The sequence below is a fragment of the Pimephales promelas genome, chromosome 11, assembly GCF_988280905.1.
Source record: "Pimephales promelas chromosome 11, fPimPro1.hap1.1, whole genome shotgun sequence".
NCBI classification, from domain to species: domain Eukaryota; kingdom Metazoa; phylum Chordata; class Actinopteri; order Cypriniformes; family Leuciscidae; genus Pimephales; species Pimephales promelas.
Window position 1 is genome coordinate 28,577,239 of NC_142779.1, and position 27,888 is coordinate 28,605,126.

Genomic DNA, 27,888 nt, shown 5'->3' on the forward strand with positions numbered 1-27,888 from the left:
AATAATTATTATTGTGATAAATAATAATTAAAAGCAGAAGATAAAATCAGTAGCCTTATTATTACTTTCTTGTGCTCCTCATCCTGGAACTGTAAAATGAAGAGATGTCCATGGTCTGACGACAGTTCAATTTTTAAAAGAAGTTCTGATAAAGTTATGTGGCACTAGCCTTTTTTTTTACATGGCTGTGAAATGTGGGTGGGGTTGCACACATTTTAATCAAAGGTGAGAAAACATTATGAAATGATCAGAGGTGCCTACTCAAACCGCGGGGCACGTGCCCTCTCAGATTTATGAGGCAAATTTATATATATATATATATATATTGTGTGTGTGTGTGTGTGTGTTTACATTTATGTTTTCATTTAAAATAATCACACCGGAGCTCCGTTTCATCAGCAGATACATTTGTTCGCTCGGCTTGCGCATAACCAGGATCACGACTGATCAGTGTTTTCAAAAAATATGTATTATTTATGTTTCTGATATTTAAATACACTGTAGATTACATAAAAAAATACGGTACAATGTACCATACAAATTTGAAGGATTTTTTCCGTAGGGTATTTGTCTTTGTTTTTTGTCTAAGGTTTTTTGTCTTTGTTTGTCAAATAAACCATGTTCAATTTGTATATATTGTTCTTGAATTATTTGAAGAAAAACAACATACTAAAAATGCCAGCCTAATCTCAGAAACTGCCTTCATGGCATTTAAAAAACGCGGTGCTCCCATTGAAAACAATTGAAAACATACGACAGACGTGTGGGAAAACGCTTTGGTGGACACAAGGCCTTAGTTTCAAGTGGGGGAGGGCGCATATTTGCAATTGAATGTTGTGTTACATTCTAAAACATTTAACGTGTGATGCACACACACAACTGAGAAACATTTTGATGTTATCATAACACACACAGGGGTTACATTCTGCTCTAAAACTAATTGCCCCTTGTGGGATTAATAAATTTGATTGAATTGAATTCTAAACATTAGGCTACTTTGCAAAATTGCGATTCGATACATTCTTTTCAGTAGGCCCTAGGTGAAAATAAATTGGGTGCTTTCAATGTCTGGGGTATTGAGGAATGAGAAGAAGAGCGCTTCTCTCTCGCACGCACGCACGCACGCACGCACACGCACACACACTCTGACTGCTGAAGAACCGAACTTAAGTTTTAAAAGATGATTTTATTTTAGTTGTTATGAGAAAAATAAATTCAAGTGAGCACCGAACACTAATTAATGTGTTTGTCGAACACTAATTAATGCCAGAATAAAAGCCGATTTTAGAATAGACCAACCCGATCTCACGACCAAGTCGTACGAATTCGACGAATGATTAGAAAGTGGCTAATTCGTAACAATTCATACGACCTCACTCGTACGAATTTAATACGATTTTGCTAAATCGTACATATTTTACGAATTGGCCAATTCGTATGAATTCGTATGAATGACCTACCCCTTACCCCGACCCTAAATCTAACCATCACGTGGGTTTAGACAAATTGTACGAATTAGTACGAGTGAGGTCGTACGAATTAGACACTTTTTAATCATGCGTCGAATTCGTACGAATTGGTCGTGAGATAGTGTTGAATAGACATAAGCACTCTGTGTGGTATGTAAAAATACTCAATTATAAAACTTCAATATTTCAATATTTCGTTCAAAACCACCTCAAAACACTTTGTGACATTTTAAAAAGCCGTGAATCAATGTATTAAGGCTAGGGCTGAACGATTAATTGCATTTTTGATAATATCGCGATATGATGAAACGCGATTTTGTAATCGCAAAAGCTGCGATTACACTGGTCACATGATACGCGAGAGAAAAGCAGTCAGCAAGAGCAAGCATCAACTTTGGCATGCTACGCATATAGGTCTGGCTGTATAGGTTTTCTGTATAGAAAAGAACAGTTTATTTTTAATGATAATGTGTTATTTATTCTCTCCCCAACAATTCTGGATCGATTCAGAGAATTTCAGAATCGAGTCTGAGCTTAGTTTTTAAACACAGTGATGACGCTGCAACCGCGTTCTGCTTGCTTCTATTTTCTCTCTCTCTCTCTCTCACTCACACACACGACACCGCTCGAACCTTCCGAAACATAGTATTTCATAAAGTTCGGGGTTTAACCGAATTACAAGGACATTCGCGGGCTTCATAGCACAGGTTTTGCCGCTTTGCTTGATGTTATACCGTTACTCTTGCAGTGCGCGTTCTCTCCCGCAGGAATTTTCCTTAAAAATGCTTCACAAAGGCATTATTTATGTCTTTTGGAATGCAGTTGGTTTATATATTAAAAATATGAAAATCACTGAGAAGGCTGCTTTCATTTTTAAATACTAATGCGTGCTTTGTGTAGAGCACGTGTGCATGCGACTGTGAGCGACTTATTGGTTAAATGTACTTGCACGTCAAAATGCTTTTATGAAGCGAAATTAATGTAACCAATGTCGGTTATATCTTAAATTATTATATCAGTTACATGTCAGTTATATCTTATATTAATGTCAGTTATATCTTAAAACAACAGGACAAACCACATTTACAATTTTAAAAGAGATATGTGCATTAGTGTGAATGCAGCTTATCGTATCTACTGAGGGGGAAATTACTCCAGCTCTTGAATAAGTCAGCAGCCATATCACCCTGTAGCCCAAGACTGGTTGCCCACTGAAGCTAAGCAGGGCTGAGCCTGGTTAGTACCTGGATGGGAGACCTTCTGAGAAAGCCAGGTTGCTGCTGGAAGAGGTGTTAGTGAGGCCAGCAGGGGCTGCTCACCCTGTGGTCTGTGTGGGTCCTAATGCCCCAGTATAGTAATGGGGATACTATACTGTCAAAGAGCACCGTCCTTCGGATGAGACGTTAAACCGAGGTCCTGACTCTCTGTGGTCATTAAAAATCCCAGGATGTCTTTCGAAAGAGTAGGGGTGTAACCCCGGCATCCTGGCCAAATTTGCCCAGTGGCCTCTGTCCATCATGGCCTCCTAATCATCCCCATATTACCAATTGGCTTCATCACTGTCTCCTCTCCACCAGTAAGCTGGTGTGTGGTGAGCGTTCTGGCGCACTATGGCAGCCGTCGCATCATCCAGGTGGATGCTGCACATTGGTGGTGGTTGAGGAGATTCCCCTCTCTATGTGAAGTGCTTTGAGTGTCCAGAAAGGCGCTATATAAATGTGATGAATTATTATTATTATTATAATGACATTCAGACAGCCCACTTTTAAATACTGAGACCACTCTTTGTTTATTGCTTGTAATGCTTTTTTTTGTTTCTCTTTATTTACTAGCTTTTATATTTTGAAGCTATAATAGTTTATATAGCCTATTTAAAATTCTTAACATGTAATGCTTTTTTATATTTATTTTTTAAAGTATGTGTTTTTGCACATGTAATTAAATACAGCAGAAGCGCTGGTTCAGATTTTATTATTTGTTTAAACGTGCGTGTTGCATAATATATATATATATATATATATATATATATATACACACACATACAGAGCCTCTAAAGGTGAAGTGATTTCCTCAGGTGTAGTTTGAACACACGTTTAACTTACATTTGTAATGAATGTATTGTATGCTAAAGATGATTCAGCATCAGCAAAAACAGGGAGTCTATTACGTTAGCCAAAATCAACGGTCAGAACGAACCCTCGTGATTTTTGAGCACTCTTCCCTTTGATTATCTTAGCTTAATAAAAAAAAAAAATTGTTTGTATCTATAACGTTTACTTATGGTCGCTGTTACGCCGATGTTACATTACATTACACAATACAGTGCCAGATAGGAGATCGATCATTTGATTAGCTTTACGGTTGCACATTTAAATGGCCAAATAAATACAGATGTATATCAAAATGCCATGTCGAGTATTCACGTAAACACAGTAGATGTAAGTACTTAAGTACTCTCTCTCTCTCTCTCTCTCTCTCTCTCTCTCTCACACACACACACACGCAGACAGAGAGGAACGATGCTCATCAGTTGATAACTCAACCTCACTGTGAAAGCCCTTCACAATTAATATTGAAATTTTGTTTGCTAAATATTTGTTTGTTTTTAGTTGTCTATGGACCTAATAATTAGCCTGATGCTGTTGAAATTTAATTTTAAAAAAGCACATCTTTAATAATAATAATATTGTATATTTCTTTTACTGTGGCTCTTTTGGAAAAATGCATTAACCAAAAATAAAAAAAATTGGCTCTTTGGTCAAAAAAAGGTGCCCGACCCCTGAGCTAAGCAGTCCTATAAATCAAATTCCTCTCAGATATCACTCAATGAAACCAGGTTACAACAGGGGAAAAAATAAAAATACAATAGGATTAAGTAATCTAAACATAACTGGAGTGTGCATGTGATAAATATTTCTGATTTTATATTTGTTGGCCCTACAGTGTAATGTAATACAAGGATAACCAGAGGTTTTCACATATTGATATTTGCAGCCAAGAGTAGTTGAAGAAAGTAGCTGAAGCCTAGCCGGGCGAACTGAATTGCATAGCCGAATCTGATGGTACGGATGAGCCAGCGAGATGCCTGGGCCGATTTTTTGTTCCAGTCCAGCCCTGCTCCCCACTAAAACATGACTTTTTATGCCTGAACAAGCACGTATGAACAACACAATATATTACAAAATACAATTGTAATTCAAACAAAACATAAAAAATGTACTAAACTGACCTCAATTGTGCCAAACTCATGTGTGCTAAACCAACTGGACAGGGGTTAGATTACACCCTCAGCCTTTACCACGTTTTTGCATGATTGTTTATTAACAAAATTAATTACAGTAATAATTGCATGATGCAATGAACAAGGTCCAAGTCTCTACTCCATTTCAAGTGAGAAATACTATCTCAACAGCAGTTTATAAGCTTATTTATAGGACACCAAGCTAATCTTTTAAAAATTCCCTTCAGTCTCTGTGCTCACATTGTCTTAAACACCAATATTTGAACAATTCATTAAAAAAGTTAAACGATCTCAACCAAGAATTCAGTATGGAGATACAGGTTAATATCAAGGTTAATATTTTAGTAGTATTATAACACTAATATATTAGCACTATTTGTTGTGTTTGCTTGTGGGATCTGACAGAGAGCTTGCACCCAGAAACGTTGATGCGTGACAGACTAAACAAGATAATTGAGAATTGCCAAATGTTACTGGTTGGCATCAACTACTGAAACTATTGTATCTTAACAACCCTATTGCTTTTTTTTTTTCCTAAAGGACGTAGACATAATATCCTGACAGCTATCTAAATGTTGCAACTGTTTTTATTCCTGTGAAAAACAGGATGTTTTCTACAGGATGTTTTCTATTGCTTTTGTGTTTTTGAGAACCTATACCAATGGAGAATAACATGTTGCAACACTCACTGTTTACAGGAAGTGACAGGAAATTCACATATCTGTATCTACCAGCACTCACTCAGTGGTATAACACTGTGCACCCACCCCATTTCCTGAGTTTTAGTTGCTTGCAAACTCAACGTACTACAACAAACAAACCTGGCATTGTAGGAGCTGGATGTCTCTGGCCGTCTGCTGTGAGAGTTCCCTCATATGCAACAGTTATGTCATAGACAGCATCCAGATGTTCCTTCATGGTCTCAATGGCAACGTGTGACGCTTTCATTCTTGGTGTTAAAACGTGCTTCAGCACGGAAAGTCCTGCAACAGGCAAGACAACATGACTATTGCAAGTAAATTTTGTTTGAGAAACATTGATCTAGAAAATGGGGATAACATCTAGAAATGTGAACTATTTATTAGTGATAGATGATGTATTGTCTTAGGCTTACAATGCTTTTGAGAAAGGCTGCCCAAGTATGGAGCTAGGATTGTGTCTTTATTAAATGCGAGATAATAAATGATCTGAGAGAGAGAAAAATATTTGAGAGAAAAAGTTCATACCAATAGCAAAAAATAATATTTGAGAGTAAAAATAGAACATAAAAAAATCTAATTACATTTTTAATATAAATACATTTTTAAATTATTTCTGAGAAAAAAAAAAATCCTAGCTCCATACCCAAGTACATAAAAAAAAAAACAACAGTCACCAACTGTCTCTATGATATACTGTTCTTAGTGTATGCTTAAAGGGATAAATGGAAAATTTTGTTTCCTTTGTCTTTTTGTACTATTTTTTGCAAGAATGTTTTGGTTGAATGGGTTTTCAATGGATGGACAAAATGATGAGAGAATATAAAAAATATATTCATTTGTTTTCTGAAGATAATCAATACTAAAATAGTATTGATTTGGAATAACATGAGGGTGAGCAAACAATGACAGAATCTTAATTTATGGGTAAACTATCCCTTTAAAATTCTTTTGAGAAATGCAGCCATGGCTGATTAATTGACCAGTTAACTGAAATTGCCATTCCTCCGAGTTTCAGTTCAAAGTCTACTGAACTACTGTTTTCAAATATCAAAGAAGTGAATTCCAAGTCAATTTTAAGTGTGAAAAAAGGTGTTCAGTCTTGTTTTCTATATTTATATTGTATTATAGCTTTGTGTGGTTAGCAGAGCGATGTTATTCTTCAATCCGTTTACGAGAAAATAACATTATAAAAGGAACATATGATGTTGAATAACCAATGAATGCTCATTTTCATTTAACAAATTCACCCTAATACATACATTACAATATAGAAGTACGTACAAATACCGGTATCTACTTTGGTTTCATTGTTATTTATATAAAATGTAAGGACGAGGTTGAGGCAGCATTAGAATCCATTTGCGGTTGTTTATAACAGCAGGTTGTAGTGGAAGGAATGTTAAGCCAGGCAACAGGTCAGAATCACAAAAGCAGTCCGATCTAGCAATATACACAAGGGTGATCCAAAAAGCAGATGAGGAAACAGGCAGAAGGTCCAAACACAATCATCAGTCCAAAAAACAGGCAACCAGATCAGAAGGATAATCCAAAGGGCGTGAATCAGATAAACAGGCAGAATACTTCGCAATGTGCAAACACACATACTCCTCTGAAATACCAACCAAACAGGAAATGAAAGTAGAAGCAGAGGGAGCGATAACCAGTCAATATTCAGGAGAGGGCTCCCTCTGCTGGCGTGGCGTTACAGAATCCCCTCCCTTAGGAGCGCCTCCTGGCGCTCGACGTGGACGTCCCCGTGGTCGTGGCGCTGGTCTATCAGGTCTAGCACGATGAAAATCCTCGATGAGAGAAGGGTCCAGAATATCACGACCGGCTACCCATGATCTCTCCTCAGGTCCATAGCCCTCCCAGTCCACCAGGTATTGGAGCTGACCCCCTCTCCGTCTAGAGTCCAGTAACTCATTCACCTTGTAAGCTGGAGTTCCATCAACATCCAGTGGAGGTGGCGGCTCTCAAGCCTCAGCGTTGGGGTCAGACTCCGGGTGGACCGGTTTGAGGAGGGAAATGTGAAAGGATGGAGAGATACAATGATTAGCAGGAAGCTCTAATTGGTATGTGACCTCATTTATTCTTTTTAGAATTTTGAAAGGACCAACATACCTAGGGCTGAGCTTCCTGCTCGGTAGCCGCAGCTTGAGGTCCCTCGTAGAAAGCCAGACCGGCTGTCCTGGTTGGTAGGGAGGATGTGGGCGACGTCGCTTGTTGGCCTGGAGTTCTTGAACTCTTACAGCTCTCTGAAGACGGACATGTGCACTTTCCCACACCCTCTCACTACGCCGGATCCAATCGTCCACTGCAGGGACCGATGAGGGTTCGCCAGACCACGGGAACAAAGGAGGTTGATACCCAAGGATGCACTGGAAGGGGGTCAAGCCAGTTGAGGAGTGAGTTAAACTGTTTGTTTGTCAGGAGGGCAGTTATTAGGTGCAGGCTCTTGTAGTTGTTCTCTTTGTATTTCCTCCATTTTGTCCCAGGTGACTGGGGCGATGACAATAGAAGGTTGGAGAATACATTCTGGTGTGATGTTTTCTGTGGGAAGGTCATATCACCTAGATATTTTTGTGCGTATTCTGCCCATGGGAGGAATTCCGACGAGCGGTGTTGTTCTCGGCTGCAGCATGATCGAAGATATCTGCCTATTTCTTGGTTTAATCGTTCCACTTGTCCATTAGACTGAGGGTGGCACCCTGACGTGAGACTGATGTTGATGTCCAGATGCTTACAAAAAGCTCTCCAAACTTGGGAAGTAAATTGAGTTCCTCTATCGCTGACAATATCATCAGGTATACCATAAATTCAGAAGACAGGATGAAATAATGCTTGAGCAGTTTCCATGGCAGTGTGGAGACCTTTTAGAGGAACCAACCGACAGGACTTGGAAAAGCAGTCCATTATGACAAGGATAGCAGTGAAGCTATTGGAGAGCGGTAGGTCGGTCACAAAGTCAATGGAAAGATGGGACCAAGGATGTTGTGGGATGGGTAGTGGTTGGAGGAGACCAGAAGGTAACTCTTTGGGGGTTTTAGATTGGGCGCAGACTTGTCAGGCTTTGACGTAAGTAGCTACATCCTTGGTCATCGAAGGCCACCAAAATGAGTTCCTTAGTAGTCTGAGAGTGCGAGATATATCCGGATGGCCAGAGCTGACAGAAGAATGGACCCATTGCGTTACTCTGTGACGTAGATCATGTGGTACATACTGTTTGTCAGGAGGGCAGTTATTAGGTGCAGGCTCTTGTAGTTGTTCTCTTTGTATTTCCTCCATTATGTCCCAGGTGACTGGGGCGATGACAATAGAAGGTTGGAGAATACATTCTGGTGTGATGTTTTCTGTGGGAAGGTCATATCGCCTAGATAAGGCATCTGCCTTGCTATTCTTACTGCCTGGTCGATATGTTACAGTAAACTGAAATCGTGTGAAAAACAGAGACCAGCGAGCTTGGCGTGAGTTGAGTCGTTTGGCACTCTTGATGTATTCTAGATTCTTGTGGTCGGTTATTACTTGGAAGGGATCGATTGCTCCTTCAAGCCAGTGTCTCCACTCTTCGATGGCTGCTTTCATGGCCAAAAGTTCTTTGCTCCCCACATCATAATTCCGTTCTGCTGCACTTAACTTTCTTGAGAAAAACGCACATGGATATAGTTTACCAGGTTGGCTGTGACGTTGGGAAAGTACAGCTCCAATTCCACAGTCCGAAGCATCTACCTCCACCACAAACGGGAGCTCAGGATCAGGATGTTTTAAGATGGGGGCTGTTGTAAACCTTTCCTTCAAGGCATTGTATGCTTGGTTGGCCTCTTCATTCCATTTTAGTTTCGAAGGTTTTCCTTTTAAAAGGGATGTCAAGGGGGAAGCAATCATACTGTAATTTCTGATAAAGCGCCGATAGAAGTTGGCAAACCCCAGAAACCTTTGTAGCTCCTTTACGGTGGATAGTTATGGCCATTCTGTGACTGCCTTGATTTTGGATTCATCCATTTTAACTCCTTGGTGACCGATCTTGTAACCCAGGAATGTAGTTTCTCTGACGTGAAATTCACATTTCTCTGCCTTGACGTAGAGTCGGTTTGCGAGTAGACAAGAAAGGACTGTCTTGACATGGTTGATATGTTCATCTTCATTTTTTGAGTAGATTAAAATATCATCAATATAAGCTATTACATACTGGTTCAGAAGATCTCGGAAGATCTCATTAATGAATGACTGAAAAACAGCTGGAGAGTTAGCCAGACCACATGGCATCACCAGGTATTCATAGTGCCCTCTAGTGGTGAAGAAGGCAGTTTTCCATTCATCACCCTCTTTGATTCTGATCAAGTTATAGGCACTCCGTAGGTCAAGTTTGGTGTAGATGGTGGCTTATCTGAGCTGTTCCTGGGCTGAGGGAACCAATGGAAGGGGGTAGCGGAATTTCACTGTGACATTGTTCAGACCTCTATAATCAATACACGGCCTTAATCCGCCATCTTTTTTCTCAACAAAGAAGAATCCAGCTGCAGCTGGAGATGTGGAGGTTCGGATGAAACCTGAGCTTAAAGCCACACTGCGGAATTTTTGGCCACTAGATGGTGCTCGACATGTAATTTTCACGTCCAGCGTCCCTAGAGGCCACAAGCTCCGCAGCACTGTCGCAAATTAAAGTCAACAAACAGTCAACCGGTCAGCCTCCCGTGTCTTTAGATTGTGTTTGCTTGTGCTTTTACTGTCTATGGTGCTTGCAGTGTATGAGGCGGGCCGGGCAACCTTGCCGCGCTTGATTCCCTTGATTCTCGCCGGCTGAGCGAGCGAGCGGGGTGATCCCCGTGGGGATTATCATGTCTGTGAGTGAATGTGGGCGCGGGACAGCGGACACATTCACTGCACTGAAAACACCGTCGGCCAGAGCTGACTGTAACGTCATGTGTGTTGGTTTATTTTTACAGAAACCGTGGGACATGTGGTGTGTACGTTCACTACATTTAATGTAGCGTTATATTTGACATGAGCCGATTTTATTAGTGCGAGCCCTGCACTGAGGCGGGCTGTTTGTAGAAATGAACACTGGGCTGTGGGCATTTTATTACACTCATAACACCATCGGCTGTGGCCGGAATACCAGAAAATACTACACTGCTTATATGAATTTATCTATCTTATTTTTGTGCAGGCAAGCGTCCGCATCGGTCGAGCACTCTTCCTCCTCCGTTAGCTCACACCAGCGAGCGAAGCGAAAGCTGGACCAATGTGTTAATCCTAGTCCTGGCTTTTAATTTGTCACTCTCCCCTTTTCTTTTTTTAGTTTCCTCTGATAAAACCATTGCCTTCTTCCTTATAGCTGTTGTTCGGCATGACGAAAACATACAGACGGCAATCAAACGCGAGTTGAGCACTAACGTTAGATTCTGAGGAAGTTGTAGGTGGTGGGGGAAGTGACGTATGCCGTAAAGCGGTCGAATTTTGTAGTTCTTTTTATGCTCGGGTTCCCATCCGAAACCCGAAGTGACAAAGTGCAAGTAAAAGCGATACAGACACCTTCAAGAGACGGAAGACACGTCATTCAACCTATTGCAAGTCGATCTACCATCTCAATGGGTTTTGGTAATATATTATAAAGGTTGAAGAGTTCCACGGTGTGGCTTTAATGCTTCTTCGATGTACTCCTCCATGGCTTGGGTCACCTTCCTGGACAGGGGATAAACTTTACTTTTAGGGGGCATGGCATTGGGGAGTAAATTAATTGAACAATCCCAGGGGCGATGGGCTGGCAATTGCATAAGCTTTGGTTTTACTAAAAACTTCGGCCAGATCATGATAACACTTGGGAATATTCACAGTCTTGTCCGTTTCAGGGCTGTCAATGGTAGTAGTGAAACATGGTTGGGGAACTTGGGAAAAGCAATGGTTTTTACAGAAATTAGACCAATGGGTCAGCTCTCCATAATTCCAGGAAATAACGGGGTCATGGATGGATAGCCATGGAAATCCGAGGATCACTTCGTGTTTAGGAGAGTCAACGATATACAGAGAGATTAATTCTTTATGAAACAAGCCTACTTGGAGTGTTAGTGGTATGGTCTGATGAGTAATCCCTGTTCCAATGGTGTTGTCATCTATGGCTTTGATCTTGATAGGAGGATTACATGGTTGGGTGGGAATATCATACTTTGTGATAAGTTCCTTATGGATGAGGTTCAAAGCTGCTCCAGAATCGATCATCGCTGTTAATGAGATACATGCATTTTCAGTCTTTAGTTGAATGGGAAGCTTGAATGATTTGTTAGAAAAATGTTCAAGATTTACCCCGGAGGTTGTTTGGATCTTATATGGACATCCTTGACTGCGATGGCCGGCTTCACCGCAGTAGAAACACAGATTGAATTGTCGTCTTCTCATACGTTCCTCCTTAGATAATCTTGATAGACCGAGTTGCATAGGTTCGTCACTATAAATGTAAATGTAGTCATCGTCTGTGAAGTTGCAGGCGTAGAGTGTTGAAATTTCCCCACACTCCTACGTTTGGGTGCTTGTCTCATCAGATTATCAATCTTGATAGCCAGGGTCACAAAGTCAGAAAATGATAAGTCCTCTCCTTTACAAGCCAGCTCAGTTTGCAGATCAGGGTTGAGACTCCGTTGAAATACAGCTTTCAGTGAGACGTCATTCCATTCACTTTGAGCAGCGAGCGTTCTGAACATGATGGCATAATCAGCAGCAGTACGGTCAACTTGTGATATTTGAAGAATTTGTGCTGATATATCCTTGCCCCCAGCGGGATATTCAAACACTTCTTGAAATTGTTGGATGAAATAATTGAAAGATGTTTTAAATCGCACATCCGTTTCCCAAACTGCCGCGGCCCAGTCCAGAGCTCTGCCTGATAATAACGTCATCATAAAAGCACATTTCTTTCCATTTGATAAAAATTTGTCTTCTTGGTTTCTGGTTATCAAACTAAATCTTTACTTGACGAATAAAGCCTTTACATTGATCAGCACATGCATCAAATTTGTCTGGTAAAGCAATGCTTACAGTTTTAGGTGTGGTCGATGGGAGAGACTGGATGTAATGAGTCAGGTGTTCGTTGACAGACTGAAGCTTCGCGAGTTGCTCTTGGTATCCCTTTAACACTTCACTTTGATAAGCAAAAGCTGCTTGCAGGTTGGAAACTTCCGCTGGATTCAGTTTAGGCGAAGTATTCTGTAAGGACGAGGCTGAGGCAGCATTGGAATCCATTTGCGGTTGTTTATTAACAGCAGGTTGTAGTGGAAGGAATGTTAAGCCAGGCAACAGGTCAGAATCACAATAGCAGTCCGATCTAGCAATATACACAAGGGTGATCCAAAAAGCTGATATGAGGAAACAGGCAGAAGGTCCAAACACAATCATCAGTCCAAAAAACAGGCAACCAGATCAGAAGGATAATCCAAAGGGCGTGAATCAGATAAACAGGCAGAATCATACACAATGTCAGAATGCAGAGAACAAAAGTAACGCTTGGTAAGGCAGATGAACTGGCAATACTTTGCAATGTGCAAACACACAAACTCCTCTGAAATACCATCCAAACAGGAAATGAAAGTAGAAGCAGAGGGAGCGGTAACCAGTCAATATTCAGGAGAGGGCTCCCTCTGCTGGCGTGGCGTTACAATAAAATAGTATATATCTGAAGGGCAGCTTTACTTTACTATTTGTATACATTAATAATTACAATACATTAATAATTTCAGAAATAGTTAAAAGGTACCTTTAAAAATTAACACTAAAATAAGCACACACACACACACACACACACACACACAATACCCACACAAAACCCAAACAACTACTTCCACCTACTCCCCCCATACCCAAATTTAATAAAGACATGGAAGTAGAAATAAATGAATAAAGCTTAATAAAGGAAAAACAATACCTTCTTTAGAGGCAAAAGCCTGACTGTCACTGATTACTTTCTTGAGCTCGGGGTTGTAACGGGTTCCCTCTGGGAAAATGACAAGATACATCTGTGCAGAAAAAAAGTGGAACAGAGTCATAAAAAAATGCAGCACTTACTACTGTTAATAAATTATGAGTATCACAGTCGTGGGACAGGGCAATTCTAGGTAGACATTACTCAGTTGTGTCACAGAGGAAAAAATGCAAAACTCAGGAATATCAAATATGGTAAAGGGACGCAGAATCCCACAAACCCTTTGCTTATGAAGAAAGAGGAAGGGCTTGGCTCCAACTAACAGTATGACAGGAACATTTATGACACAACTGGATAGCTCAAATAGTGTCATAGTGTCATGGGAAAAAAACTATTTTAGTCCCAAAAATTCCATACAGGCACAGAGACAAGTAGAAGGCACTTTTCATTGTCTGGAAAAAGGTTACATTCATATTTATAACAACAAAAAAAATATGTATATATTTATAAAACAAAAATAACAATAAATAGAGCTACAGGCCAATAATCATTAAGAAAAAGATAATATTTTTTTCGCGATTCGCATCACTATGGAATCTTTCCATAGACAAGGGACTTTAGAAAGTTGCAATGATTTATTAAAAATAAATGAATAAATCCTTGAAAGCTGCTCTGCACAGTTCCTCAACAGCCTACCACCAGTGTGATCAGGGCCTGGACTTTTTCTAACATTAACCTGACCAAAACAACTACACACATCAGCTTTAGTAATTTGACATTTAACAGGAGGTTTCTGAGTCACTGAATTCCTACAATGATCAGACAATTCATTTGTAAAATCATCAAAAACATTATCAAAATCAAAGTATCAAAACATGTATAAAATGAGTTAAAATCATCTGATAATTCATAAATCAAGTTTCCCCCCCTAAAGTAATATATTTAGTTTAGTTCAAATTTTAGACCTCACAACTACATGAGATTTCCCATTTGTAAACAGTTTCATCTTTTCCTTATACTGATACTGCTAATTTCACTTAATTTGGTCCCACTTTATATTAACTGGCTTTAAGTACTATGTACTTACATTGAAACAAATAATTTGATACGATGGACTTATTGTGTACATACATGTTTTTACATTGTACTTATATTTTAAAAAATACCAGCATGTAATTACACTGCCATTCAAGAAATATTTTTAAGCAAAAAAAAAAATAATTATAATAATAATTATAAATTATTATTTATAATTATTATTTGCAAATTTCCCCACGACTTTTTGCCAGGGTCGATGTTGTCCCGCACGGATGTACCAATACAAATAAATATCCGGTTACCTAGCAGAGTATTCATTTGTTAAATAAGAGGCGATATAGCACGCTGAAATGTGTTGTTTTTTAAATCAAGTGATCAAAGTGCTCATTGACTCGATCTGTGGTGGGGATAAAGTGTTCTCTTGTGGCTCGTGCAGCCACAATAAACATCTTGACACGGACGCGCGCTTGATCTGTTGCGGAGAAATCTCTATTCGTACCGGTGAAATCACAATGTAAAATACACTCAAACATGTCCCTGCTTGACACATAATCGGTTATAATGATGGGGGAAAACAATAGCTATGCGAGTGTGGATTCGAACCCATACTTTCTTGCACGGCAGTCTAAAGTTCTGCCACTGGACCAACAGCACATACAATGAAAAACAGACAACAAATTAAACACAATATACTATTCAAATAGATTGCTGGACATTTGGTATTGTATAGCCTACATCTGATTTATGATTTAGCATTGTATTAGAAACTGTGGTAGGAGGGGCATCAATGAGCGCTAGAGGGGGCACGGCCCTCGAATGCCCCACCATAGCACCGACCCTGAGGGGTTGTAATCACACATTACAATGATCCACTTGTCGGGTTTTGCTATTACCTCTGAAGGACAGTATTCCTATTTTTATGTGAAGTCTCCGGGTTGGTTTTTCTGCGAAATCCATCGGATGTGACGTGCATGCGGGCTCCCGAGCCTCTCTCCTTTTTATATACAGTCTATACGACGGCACTGCAGCTAACGACATGGAGTCTGATAACACCAAAAAACTCCTGCCTCCAGCACAACACACACTCCAACACAAACTCCACAAAAATATAAAAAACAAAACAAAAATCTATCTGCTGAAGCTCGTCAGGTCAAAAATGAATCAGATCGACTTAGGATGAAAACACGGATCAACATCGGCAGAGCATTTGAATTATGGACAGACCTCTGCTATTTTTATTGTGATAAATTACAAGTTTTCAGATATGCTGAAATAATGGTAAACTGTAATAAAATAGCAAGGTAAACTATAATATGCATGAGATGAATACAAAAGACTGTTTCAGGATAAAAAGTAGGTGCTTTAGGATGTAACTTAATGTAACCTAGGATGTAAAACATAATCTGAAACAATCTGTTAATCGGAAATCTGAAACATCACGATAGAGGCTGCTAAAATACATATTAGTCCATGGGCCAAGCCATAATTTGGTACCACCAAAGGTGGCAAAATCTCTTTGGTACCAAGTTGTTTGTGGAGTCCATATAAGTACTTTGAAAAATGATAACCTTTTCAAATGAGTAGCTTTACTAATATTTTGGGACAATCATTATTATTGCCATTATCGTCCTACAGTATCTGCCCCACAGGTTTGTATGAAGTCTATTATAAGAGGTAACCATACATGCTATATGTTTATTTTTTTCAGGACAGTCAGGGCTATCCAGATCTGCCATAATTTGACATGATATATGTGGTATACGTTTTATATTAGCATTCATATTAAAGAAAACTATTTTTTTTGCATCTACTTAACTGTATATTTGTAAGTCTATCTCAAAAGATATTGATGTTAAGGGGGGTATCTTTTCAGATATGGATAGACAAGACTGTAATCTGGTGATCTCAGAACCATGATGGTGGGGCAATCCATGATCTAGCAATTTGAAAAAATATGTATGTACTTCATATGAAATAATATTCTGCAACAAATACTGGTGCTAGTTTCATATTACTCCTCCATACCTCGTTGTACAGATAAGCCACTTTGTTTTATTTTAATTAGATTTTTCAAATCAAGATTACTCAGACCATCTTTGTTCTACAAGCAATCTAATAGCGTCACTGTGAAGCAGAATATTCATTCTTTTTTTGATACCTATTTTATACAATAACAACTTTGTGTAATTAAAAAAAGATTGAGTGTGTGGAGATGCAGAGATGGGAAGTAGTTTAAGATGGCTGAAATTTCATGTGATTTTAAAACCAGATTACTGCAGAATCAGAGAGAGCGGCTGTCAGGAAATGTGACAACAGATGCTAACCATAGGCCATGTCCACTCTAATAAGTTTTCGTTTGAAAACGTATATTTTTCTCTCCGGTTTGGCCTTCTGTCCACACTGAGATGGCGTTTTAAGTCAATGAAAACGTAGGTTTTGGAAAACGCTCTCCAAAGCGGATATATTTGCCAATGCCATTTTGTTGTAGTGTGGACTGTGAAATAGTCAGTCGTGAACTAGTAGCTGCTGAAGGTCAGTATCACAGATCCTGCTACGGGGTGTACACAAAGGATCCAAATACAGACATAGACTACGTTTATACAAAGCCGGGTATTTAGCAAATCGAATATTTTCCCCCTCTCTGTTTTCAAAAATAACATTGTTCACACACCCGCATAAATAAATACACCATCGAGCGCCATCATATCTATGCCAAACCTATTGGCGGCAGTGTAGGGGTTAAGGATAAAGCCATGCAAAGCAATCAGAATCCTCAGAATCGACAAGAGAGAACCTAAAATGCCGTTTCTCCCAGTTCACACGACAACACATAACCGGCGTTTTCAGAAATCTCCACTTTGGCCGGAGTTTTTAGAAATAATCGTTTTCTGTGATAAAAACGTGGTTTTTGTGTAAACGAGAGGCCAATCCGCAGGGAAATATCTGCATTTTCCCTTCGTGTAAACGGGGCCTTAGACAAAGGTGAAATTAACTTGGCCCAAGCAGAATGTGATTATGAAGCAGCAGAGAGAATGGCACTCTACAAAGTTTTTGCATAGATTAGGGAAGGACTGATTGAACATCCTACAGTGGTACCATTCACAGACCTGACTTCTAAATTGGTGACAGAAATGGCCGAATGTGGTCTAACACAAGTGGCACCTTCTACAAAGAAACACCTACGTCACAAGGTTGAATCTGAATTTGATGAATTTTTACACATCATAACAAATGACAAAGGAAAGCTGTTGGTATACCCTGACAATTTGACAATGGATGAACTTGTAAAGGTTTGCCAAAAACTAAAAGATGAACTGAAGGAGCACAAATCAAGTATTAGCGAAGACATCATATCGCAATTGGCACTGAAGATCAGAGGTGATATTCGGAAGCAAGATATTACTCAAGCATGGGCACCACACGTGTCAGATTTTGAGATGATGAACAGTAATCCTACATGGAGTTTCTCCAGAAACTCCTAACAGGTTCATCCAAAATAGGTAATAACTCAGCCCATAGGGGGTGAAAAGGCTCACAGCTTCATTCAGCCAAGACCTTTATGCTGTTACTTGTGGCAAAGTCAAGCCTACAAAACATATTGCCTTTTGCTGTCCAGTCACTCACACCGGAAATGTGGAACTGATAAAGATACTGAATAGACTGCCATGGTGTTTCATATTCTCAGGTAGAATCAATTGACACAGCCCTTTGCCTTCAGAAGCAAGCAGCAAGTGGAGGTGCCATCCAACTACCACAAAACATCAAGCCTGGTCTCTTCACAACATTGGCATGGGACAATATAGACAGGCTAGAGGAGACAATCAGTGGTGAAGGGACATCACATGGAGTGAATGGAATTGCTGTGCAAACAAAGCCTATTGCTGATCATCCTGCTGAGACCAGAGCTTTGCCTTGCATCCCCAAAACTAAGAAGAGAAGCATTGAAGCAGTAGAGATGCTACTTCCCATTTACAATGCAGGAGAACGTACCAAAAGTCCTGTTATACAGACAGTTGACACTAATCATGCCACCTTTCTACAGGATGCAGCAGACAGAAACTACGTGTGGCTAATGGCTCGTCTTTCTAACAAAGATGTTTGCAGCTGGACTGGGTTCAACATCCTCACCCACAATGATACAAGTGTACAAGAAGATAGTACAGGCTATTTGCCCACAATCAATGCTCCTTCTACACAGTTAACAACAGTACATGAGGTACTTAACCAGTTGATAAGCATCATGAAGTTTCTGCAGCTCAACAACATTGTTGTTGTTTTTTACCAGGCATTATATGCCAAAGCTGTAAAAATTACATGGAAACACCAGGAGGTATTCAAAAACATCATCCTTAGAATGGGGGTTTTCCATACCATCGGTACTTTCATGGCAAAAAAAAGAAAAAAAAAAAAGAATTTGCCACCTTGGGTGGTACCGATTAGTGAAAATTGTGGCCTGGGCTCATGGACTATATCGCACCTTAAAACAGTCCTACAGGGGATTCATGTGATAATCTCCAAACTTGTTAATTGATGCCAAATCATTGAGGATGCTAAATTGCAAATAGATCTTTGATATCTCAAATGGTGTCGCCACGGTTGGGCAACAAATTCATGGCGAAAAAAGGTAAAAAGGAAGTGTATTATTATACATTCTTCATGCATTGAGTTACTTAGAACAAATTAATTTTCAAGTTTAAGAATTAAAACAAGTAAAATAAATTAAAAGTTAGTATTTTTGAATGGAAAGGTTTTAGCATAACATCTTTTTATCATTAAAAAAATAAATAAAATAAAGACGCCCGAGACAGCTAGAAACGCACGGAGCCCAAAGCTACAAGTCTTAAGAAGTTGTTTCAAGTTTGAGGCTTTTTTAAAAAAATGGCCACTTGGAGTTGCAAAAAGCCCCATGGTAACAAAATGATTTAAGGGCAAGAGAAAGCTTTTACAGTTACTTTTACATGTGCCACATTTATTAAACCATTCTTAATTTTTTTTTAAATAATTACAAACAATTTCATGGTGTTAAACATTTGTGTTTTTATAAAAAAAAAAAAAAAAAAAAAAAAAAACTTTGCACACAATTTAAGTGCTTTCATTACTAATTTCACACAAAACCTAGCTATATACAAAAGGAAAAAAAAACATTCTCTTCCTCGCTTCTGTCTTAACACGTCATCATGAGGGAAATAGGACGTTTTTGGGCGACAAGGATTTGTTTTTCAAGGGATGCGGAAGAATAACAGTGATGTGACAGTGAAAGGTGCACCTGTTAGACAAGATCTGGCTGCTGAATGGTCCACTCCAGACAGCTGACATAATAATAACACCACCACCTCTTTGTGCACATACGAAAGGTAAATAGCACACAACAAAATAAAAATTACAGATTTATTTATTTAGAAATAGAAGTGATTAAAAATGATATTGGAGTAAGGTTATTATTTTTATTTTTTAAAATCTACTGCAACTCACCAATATGCTATAGCTTAACGGAGCTGCCAATATTGGAAACTCTGAACGCGCACATGTGATATTCAAAGCACCGCAATTGCTTCACCCATCTGTATAAAAAACTAAATTTTATTTGTAAAATTTGAAATCACAAGATCGGATTAAAAAAGGACTTGATATTTAATTACTTTTTAAAATGGGAAATATCATCACTATTCCGAATTTCTAGGATACAGTTTAATTTTTTCGTCTCCAGAACAAAATAAATGACATAATGAATAGCAATGTTAACATCAAATAAAGATGTGTAATCAAGAAAAAATATTAGAAAAAAATAGGAAAGTAAGAATACATTATGTTTGACAGGGAACGCATCTCAAAGCAGTCACAAACACGTTGGAGTTACAGCAGTCAGTGACGAACAAGCAAATTAAAATAAAGATTAGGCTAATTAAAGTTACAAAAGCTATTTGGTCAAGTTCAGAGAGTGATTTTATTGTTCTTTTGTTCTTTGATTAACATTAACCTAATGATGACAGGGGGAATAGCTATTATAGACTGTGTCAGTGGACGAATCCTATAGACTGACTTTTGTAATTTGTTTCTCAAAAGGGATAGTTTACCCAGAAATGAAAATTTCCCCATATGCGATTCTTCTTTCAGATGAACACAAGGTCAAGGTTTATTTATAAAGCACATTTACAAGCAGTCATTAATGCCCCAAAGTGCTGTACAAGTACAAGAAATAACAGAAATAAAACACAATAAAATTTCAAAAAACATTTAGAAACAACTATTCCAAAAAATACTTAAAATAGACAACAATTTAAAAAATGTCACAGCTCGGCTGATAATAAACGCCAATGCAAAAAGGTAACATTCGACAAAGGAAGCTGCTCTGATATTGAGAGGGATAGAGTTCCAGAGCGTAGGACCTGCTACGGCAAAAGCTCTGTCCCCTCTTGTCTTTCGTCTAGATATTGGACAGTCCAAGAACAGTTGGCCAGTCGACCTTAGTGGTCTAACTGGAGTGTGCAAAATAAGCATGTCTGATAAATATGAAGGTGCAAAACCATTTAGAGATTTAAAAACGCGCAATAAAATTTTAAAATAGATTCTGAAAGCAACAGGCAGCCAATGAAGAGACACCAATACAGGGGTGATATGGTCACTGCACTTATTCAGTCAATAAACGTGCAGCTGCATTTTGCAATAATTGTAGTCAGCTGATTAAGCACTGATAGAGACCATAGTATAAAGAATTACAATAGTTCTAACGATTTGTGATCAAGGCATGCACAACTTTTTCCAATTGGCTATGTGGCAGGTACGGCTTCACCTTCCTAAGAAGTCCGAGTTGAAAGAAGCTTTTACCACTGAGCTAATTTGTCTTTCAAGTTTAAAAGAACTATCAATTAAAACACCAAGACCTTTTACGCATGAGCAGCAGTTTGAGAGTTTTCGGCCAAGAACACTATTAAAACTTGAGATGTCGGACTCCCAAAAAATTATAACTTCAGTTTTTTTTATCATTTAAATTAAAAACATTCAGTGACATCCAATCTTTTACTTCATGTAAGCAATTTCTCAGTACTTCGATGGAATTAGTATTAGTATTTAAAGGTTAGTAAATTTGGATATCATCTGCAAAGCAATGAAAAGAGATGTTGTATTTTTGTAAGATTGATCCCAAGGGCAGAATATAAAGCCAGAATAAGGCTGAATCCCAATTCTCTGTCTTACCCCTTCCCCCTTCCCCCTTCCCCTTCGTCTTACCCCTAGCCCTTGTCCCTTGAAACCGAGTGGTAAGCTCTAGTGCAAACATACCCCTATGAAATGAGACACCACTCGGTTACGTCATCTTACATCGTCCTTAACTGGCGTCTGTGTCAACCGGGGCAACAAGTGTTGATCACAACTTCTCGAAACTTTCAGGATGCCATCAAAATGTCTGGGATTGGGCTTTTGCTTTCTGCCTTCACTATTTATTATGTTTACATACACAAGGTGTTGTTTCAATCGGACTGAATTCATTCATTTAAACCGGTGAATCTGAATGTATTGTTGATCTAATATTCCCGTGTTTTCGTCTCAGTCGGGATCCGTTTGAAGCTGAATGCATCATCTGAGAAGCTGATCACGTACGTGTCAGTGTCAAATAATGTACACATAATGAATGGCGACTGTAGAAAGCAAAAGCTGAATCCCGGACATTTTGGGTGATCTTGAAATGTGGGACTGATTGTGCAAATCAGCAATGTAACGTTAGCATAGCCTAGCGTAGCAAAGTAGCGATTTTTAAAAACGTTTCAATGAACAACATAGTTGCAAATATATATTTACATAACTGTGTAGAGCACAAAACAAGACGGTCATATATTTTTTTTTATCAATCATTTAAGCGAAAAAACTTTCAACTCTGGATGGTATGCCCACCATTGTTGCCAGTTGCGCAGTGCATTTTTTACCCCTTGGTTTCAAGTAAGCTCGCGAAAATTCTTGGTCTTAAGGGGTATATACCCCTTCACCTTACCCCTACCCCTACCCCTAGATCAAAATAATAATTGGGATAGCCCTTCCTCTCACATGAACGCGCAAAACTAAGGGGAAGGGGTAAGGGGTAAGACAGAGAATTGGGATTCAGCCTAAGACCCGGCCCAAAAATTATCCCTGAGGCACCCCACAAGTAATCAGGATTTTCATTGAGTGAAAAGGCCAGAGGTTGACAGAAAAAGATCTGTCAAACAGCTAAGATTGAAACCACTTCAAAGCAGTGCCTGTAATGCCTGCACAGGACTAGAGTCTAGACGAGAGAATTTTATGGTCAACCGTATCAAACGCTGCAGTCAAATCTAGAAGTACTAGCACAGCAAAGCTACCAGAATCAGAAATCAAAAGAAGATCATTAAAAACTCTTAAAAGAGCAGTTTTTGAGCTGTGACAGGATTTAAAACCAGACTGGAATTTTTCACTGATATTATTAGAATTTAGGTGTAATTGAAGTTGGGCATATACCACTTTTTCTAAGACCTTTGATAGAAAAGGCAACTTAAAAACTGGCCAGTAGTTAGACAAATCAGAAGGGTCCAAATTGTGTTTTTTCAAGAGAGCTTGTACAATAGCCTTTTTAAAAGCTCTTGGAACATACCCAGCTGAAAGAGACATATTTATCAAGTTTAAGGTAAAAGGTCCAGCCGTGTCAAACGAATCTTTGAACAGCTTGGCGGGCAGGCTGTCCAAGGAGAAGACCGAAAGTCTTAAACATTGAACCGTCTTTGGCAAATCAGAAAAAAGATATTGGGATAAAATCTTCAAAGACAGCTGTGCATAAAGGTATAATGCTTGGATCAGGCACAACACAATGGGTTAATGCCCAGATACTGAGCACTTTGTCAGTGAAAAATTTAATCTATCACATAGAAAGGGCACTAGGAATAATACCAGTGTGTTCAGGAGGATTAATTATCCTATTTAAAACATTAAAAAGGACGTAAGGTTTTTAATGTCCTTGGTGCAAACAAGTTGGTGCAAACCAACTTGTAACAGTTGGTTTGCACAAGGTTTGACATATACCAAGTCTTTGCAGCTTTAACAGCGTCCTGGTAAATGGACAAGCAGTCTCTTAAATAGACCAAAGTTACATGCAGATTATCTGAGAGCGCGAGTAGTGTTGTTGTGCCATGGTTCTCTGTTTAGGTTGGAACTATTGTGCATAAATGGTGGTATTACTTCGAGAATTTCAGTGCACGTAGAGTCGAAGGAAGTAACCATCTCATCAATGTCCAAATTTGAAGAAAAAAACTAATCCAAAGGTATTAAAGGAGAAATGTCAAACGCTGCAGCAAAAAGTGGAGCCGTAGATTGATTTATCACGTGTCGCTGACGCATAGGGAGGCACGTTGTTTTTGAGAGCACAGCAAAGAAACAGAAAACAAAACGGGTATATGATCAGAAATGCCTGCATCAGAAATGTCCTTTATGGAGAGATTTAGGCCATGAGAAAAGACCAAGTCCAAAGAATGCCTTTTGTTATGGGTCAGGCAATTCACCGATTGAAAGATTCTAAAATATTTAAAAATTCCTTGACCAACGGCTTAGAAACACAACAAACATGAATATTAAAATCACCAAAAATTAAAAAATGTAATAAAAAAAAAAAAAATTATAATTAACAGCAATGCTAGCCACAAACGTCGAAAAGTCCTTAATAAAATCCTTATTAAATTTTGGAGTGTGATAAACAAGTGCATATAAACACTGATAAGTTGAGATTAATTTAGAAAAGTTGCAGCTTGTTCGCATGGGAATTTATTACAGTTAAGACTGGTTTTAAAAATTGTCGCTAATCCTCCGCCTTTTCCCGTGGATCGAGGAGAGTCAAAAAAACGAACATGCCGAAGGAAGAAGCTCTGAGAAGCTCAATCACCGGGTTGAACCCACGTCTCTGACGGAAGCATAAAATCAAGCCCCCTGGACAAAAGTAAGTAATTCAACAAACGTCTTATTAGTCAAGGATCTAACGTTGATCAGTGGCAACTGAAGAACAGTATCCTCCGTACATAGAGGATTGGCTTGAGTCAGTTATTGGAGATTCGATTGGTCCAAACCGCGTTCGGTCACTCGCAGATGCCGGGGACGGCGAGGAACATATGAAGAGCTCTTTTCCAAAACGCTATAAATCCATTTCAATAGTTTTCAGGAAAACTACATTTTTTACCTAGACCCACACATTTTGTGAATATTCAAATTATCCTGTTTAAATGTTTTATTGGTTCAGTCTGAACATTTTGAACAATAATTATTAAATCAAACAACAATATTGTTAATGATAATTTAAAAGTTAATTTTATTTTTTCCCAAAACGCTATAAATCCATCCATTTTTTGTATCATTTTTAGTAAAGTCATTTTTAGTAAAGAGTCAAACCTCAAACAAATAGTACCAATTTCAACATATGCATGAAAAAAAAAAACCAATTATTAAAAATGATCAATATATGATAACGATATTCAAAAAAGGGATGGGCACCCCTCCAGCACATGCACACACACACAGGCTACATAACATGTGAGCAAAGCGGAGCAGCATGACGCTTAAATATAAGTAAAAAAAAAAACAAAAAACAAAATAAACATAAAATATATGTTTCACATTTGTTTTTAATAATATTACATTATTTATTTTTATTATTTCATCTATGTTGAGTAGGCTATGAAAAGGGAACCGCATGAGATGAGTAAGATAGGATCAAAATTCAAAAGCTGCCCAATATCGGAAAATATTTGGAGTGCGTCAGACATGATTTTGACCACTTATTAAGTTTTGTTTTGTAGAAAGCTTGTAAATTTCGTTTTATATAAATTGTATCTTCATTTTAATAAATGTTTCATCGACAAATTGACTGGATTAATACATTAGAAGTAAATATCAGACAATATAATCAGGACACAGAGGCGCGCAGGTGAACCGGAGCGCGTCTCATAATATGAACCGAAACACCGCGATGCTTGCCTCACACAGGCCTGAGAACTAAGCTACAGAAAGCTTTAAATATCTACTTTTAAACAAAACAATTAAAAACTAAAATAAATTGGCAACTCTCTGCGTATGTAGGCTAATTCGAAGTATGCGTTTCTATAGGCCTATGCGCGTTCACTGCGAAGATGGCGAGTAAGCATCATCAACTTTATCTTTGTTGCTGACACTGACAGAAAACACTAGTTTATTAATAAACAATTCAAATGTTTCATGCATAATCATTACTTTTTGCCAGTTCTTTGTGGCAAGCTTTATGCATACGTTGAAATGCGGAATAGGCAATTAAAAACGCTCATATGGTTTCTCTCCCATTTAATTAAATCAATATATGTGATTACTGATAATACAAATGGCTTAAATGATCTACTACTAGTCGACTAGAAAACTGGGACTCATTTTGAGGAATGAATGAACATAATAAACCTCTGTTCAGAGTGCCGCCGTGCTGGATTGTGTAGAGCGCTCATTGAATTTGAGGATTTATCGTGTTTAGGCTAAAAACAGGGCTGGCGCTTATCGCGGCTTGGAAAGAAACTGTATCTTGCAGTACATTTTAAACAAGGAAATATAGCGATTTGGCATGAAACGTTGATGGAGCAGTGAAAGGGTTCTGTCCACAGCAGAATGACACGACGAACTCATTTTTTTTAAAAATGGCGTTTATCGCTTTTTGGAAAAGAGCTCTTCATATTCTTTCGCCGGTGCAGGCTGCCGGTTCACAGCGACACCAGCTCCGAGTTGGATCGGGCGGAGACACCACATCCTGAAGTCCGAGGGAAGTAGCGAAAGACAATTGTGTTGCAGTCCCGAACCGTTTCTCCATGCCGACCGCAGCTATGCTCTCACTCTTACCACCACGTTTTCTCCGTCTTCTGGAGTGTTTCCTCTGCGGGGCAACATTAGGTGTACATTGCAGGTCTACCAGCAGAGCTAAGAATGGAGGAAAGGGTGTATCCGAAGACTGTTTCCTGTGATTGACACTTTAGAAATAAAGCATGTTGGTCTCGAACAGAAAGAAGTGTCTGGCGATCGTATACAAACAGAGCTGAGACATTTTGATAACTTCAGCAATAATAAAAACAAACAATAAGCCTGAAAAGGGCAGGGAGACGCTGCACCGTGCACACTGCTGGCGCCATCTCAATGTTAAATCAACACAATCAGAGTTAAATAAAAAAATGTCCTGGCTCTTCCAAGATTTATAATGAGAGTGAATGGGTATATTTTTTGGAAGTCTATCAAAGTGCATCCTTCCATGATAAAAGTCCTCCACATAGCTCTGGCGGGTTAAAGGCCTTTTGAAGTGAAGCGATACGATCGTGTAAAAAAAAATCATCCATATTTAAAAATTTATCGACTAAAATAACTAGCTTTCGGCAGATGGCTGCTGCATGTGAATAAATGTGGTAACTAATGGAGATATGTGAAATATATTTTTTCCCAATATTGTCGATGATCGTCTGGTAACCGAGTGTTATAATCAAAATCGCGATACTTGCCAGACATCGATGATATATGATAATATCGCCCAGCCCTAATTCCATGGTAACGAGTGATGTCAAGCCCGAGGCCAGGACAGTGCGGAGGACAGTGCAAAAACAGCGCAGGTTGAGTGGAGGTGGAGGTTCCTTTCTTCCCCATTCTGATGCTCAGCTTGAACTAGATTATCTCAACCATATCTACATGCATTAAATTGCTGCCCTGTGATTGACTGATTAGATATTTGTGTTAATTAGTTGAACATGTGCACTTAATAAAGTGATCGGTGAGTGTATATTGTTCTCATAAAGCCGGACAACTTTCTAAATTAATCATTAGCTCTGCCCAACAGAATTTTGCCATTTTGGATGTTTTAAATATTGCTGACAGAATTTTAAATATTCCTCCAATTGTTTCCATGCAATTCTCACCAAACAAGGTCAACAATATGCCCAAAATTCTGATTGGTTGAGACACATTCTGAATAAACCATTAAACAAAACTGTTAATTTACTAAGACACGTAACTGCACATTAAATTAATTCTATACATGGCAAGCAGTGACAATGCTCTGAGTTATGCCTTATAATATCCCTAAACAACAACATTGGCTCTTAAATCCCTCATTTAAAAAAGAAAATGTTTTACACCAAACAAAAAACAGTTTCAGGACAGGGGCTTGGGAAGATATTTTAGGTGTTTATTACAACTAAATTACTAAATGCTTAATGAATAAATGAAAATGAACAAAATTTTGCGTTACATTTACAATCCTGTGAAAACACTTCCCGTGCCCCTTTTTCTGGATTTTCATACAGTGAGTGCAATGGATATATACTCACAGGCGTCCCCAGTTTGGTTTGAGATGATAGTTTCTTTTTCATGGCTTTCTCATCAAAGGTGGCACTTCTCTTCACATACACACTCCCATGCTGTGAATGACAAAAATTATGTAGCCAGAAACACACAACCGGTCTTATTCATAAAACACAAGAGTAATGAAAAATGTTTTTTAAAACCATTCAATTCAATACTTTTTTATTTAAGAATGCATTTTTGCAA

General features: G+C 38.7%; 1 protein-coding gene across 2 annotated transcripts in view; it reads right to left on the reverse strand.

Moving 5' to 3' along the window:
• The window catches only part of agpat5 (1-acylglycerol-3-phosphate O-acyltransferase 5 (lysophosphatidic acid acyltransferase, epsilon)), a 58,286-nt gene that overhangs the window by 18,229 nt on the left and 12,169 nt on the right, over positions 1-27,888 (reverse strand). For both annotated transcript variants that reach the window (XM_089117253.1, XM_039652175.2), the window contains 3 exons: positions 27,669-27,758; positions 13,324-13,414; positions 5,532-5,693 (listed from right to left, as the gene is read on the reverse strand). In XM_089117253.1, coding sequence (XP_088973379.1) covers positions 5,532-5,693; positions 13,324-13,414; positions 27,669-27,758 — 343 coding nt within the window. The remainder of the gene's footprint in view (positions 1-5,531; positions 5,694-13,323; positions 13,415-27,668; positions 27,759-27,888) is intronic.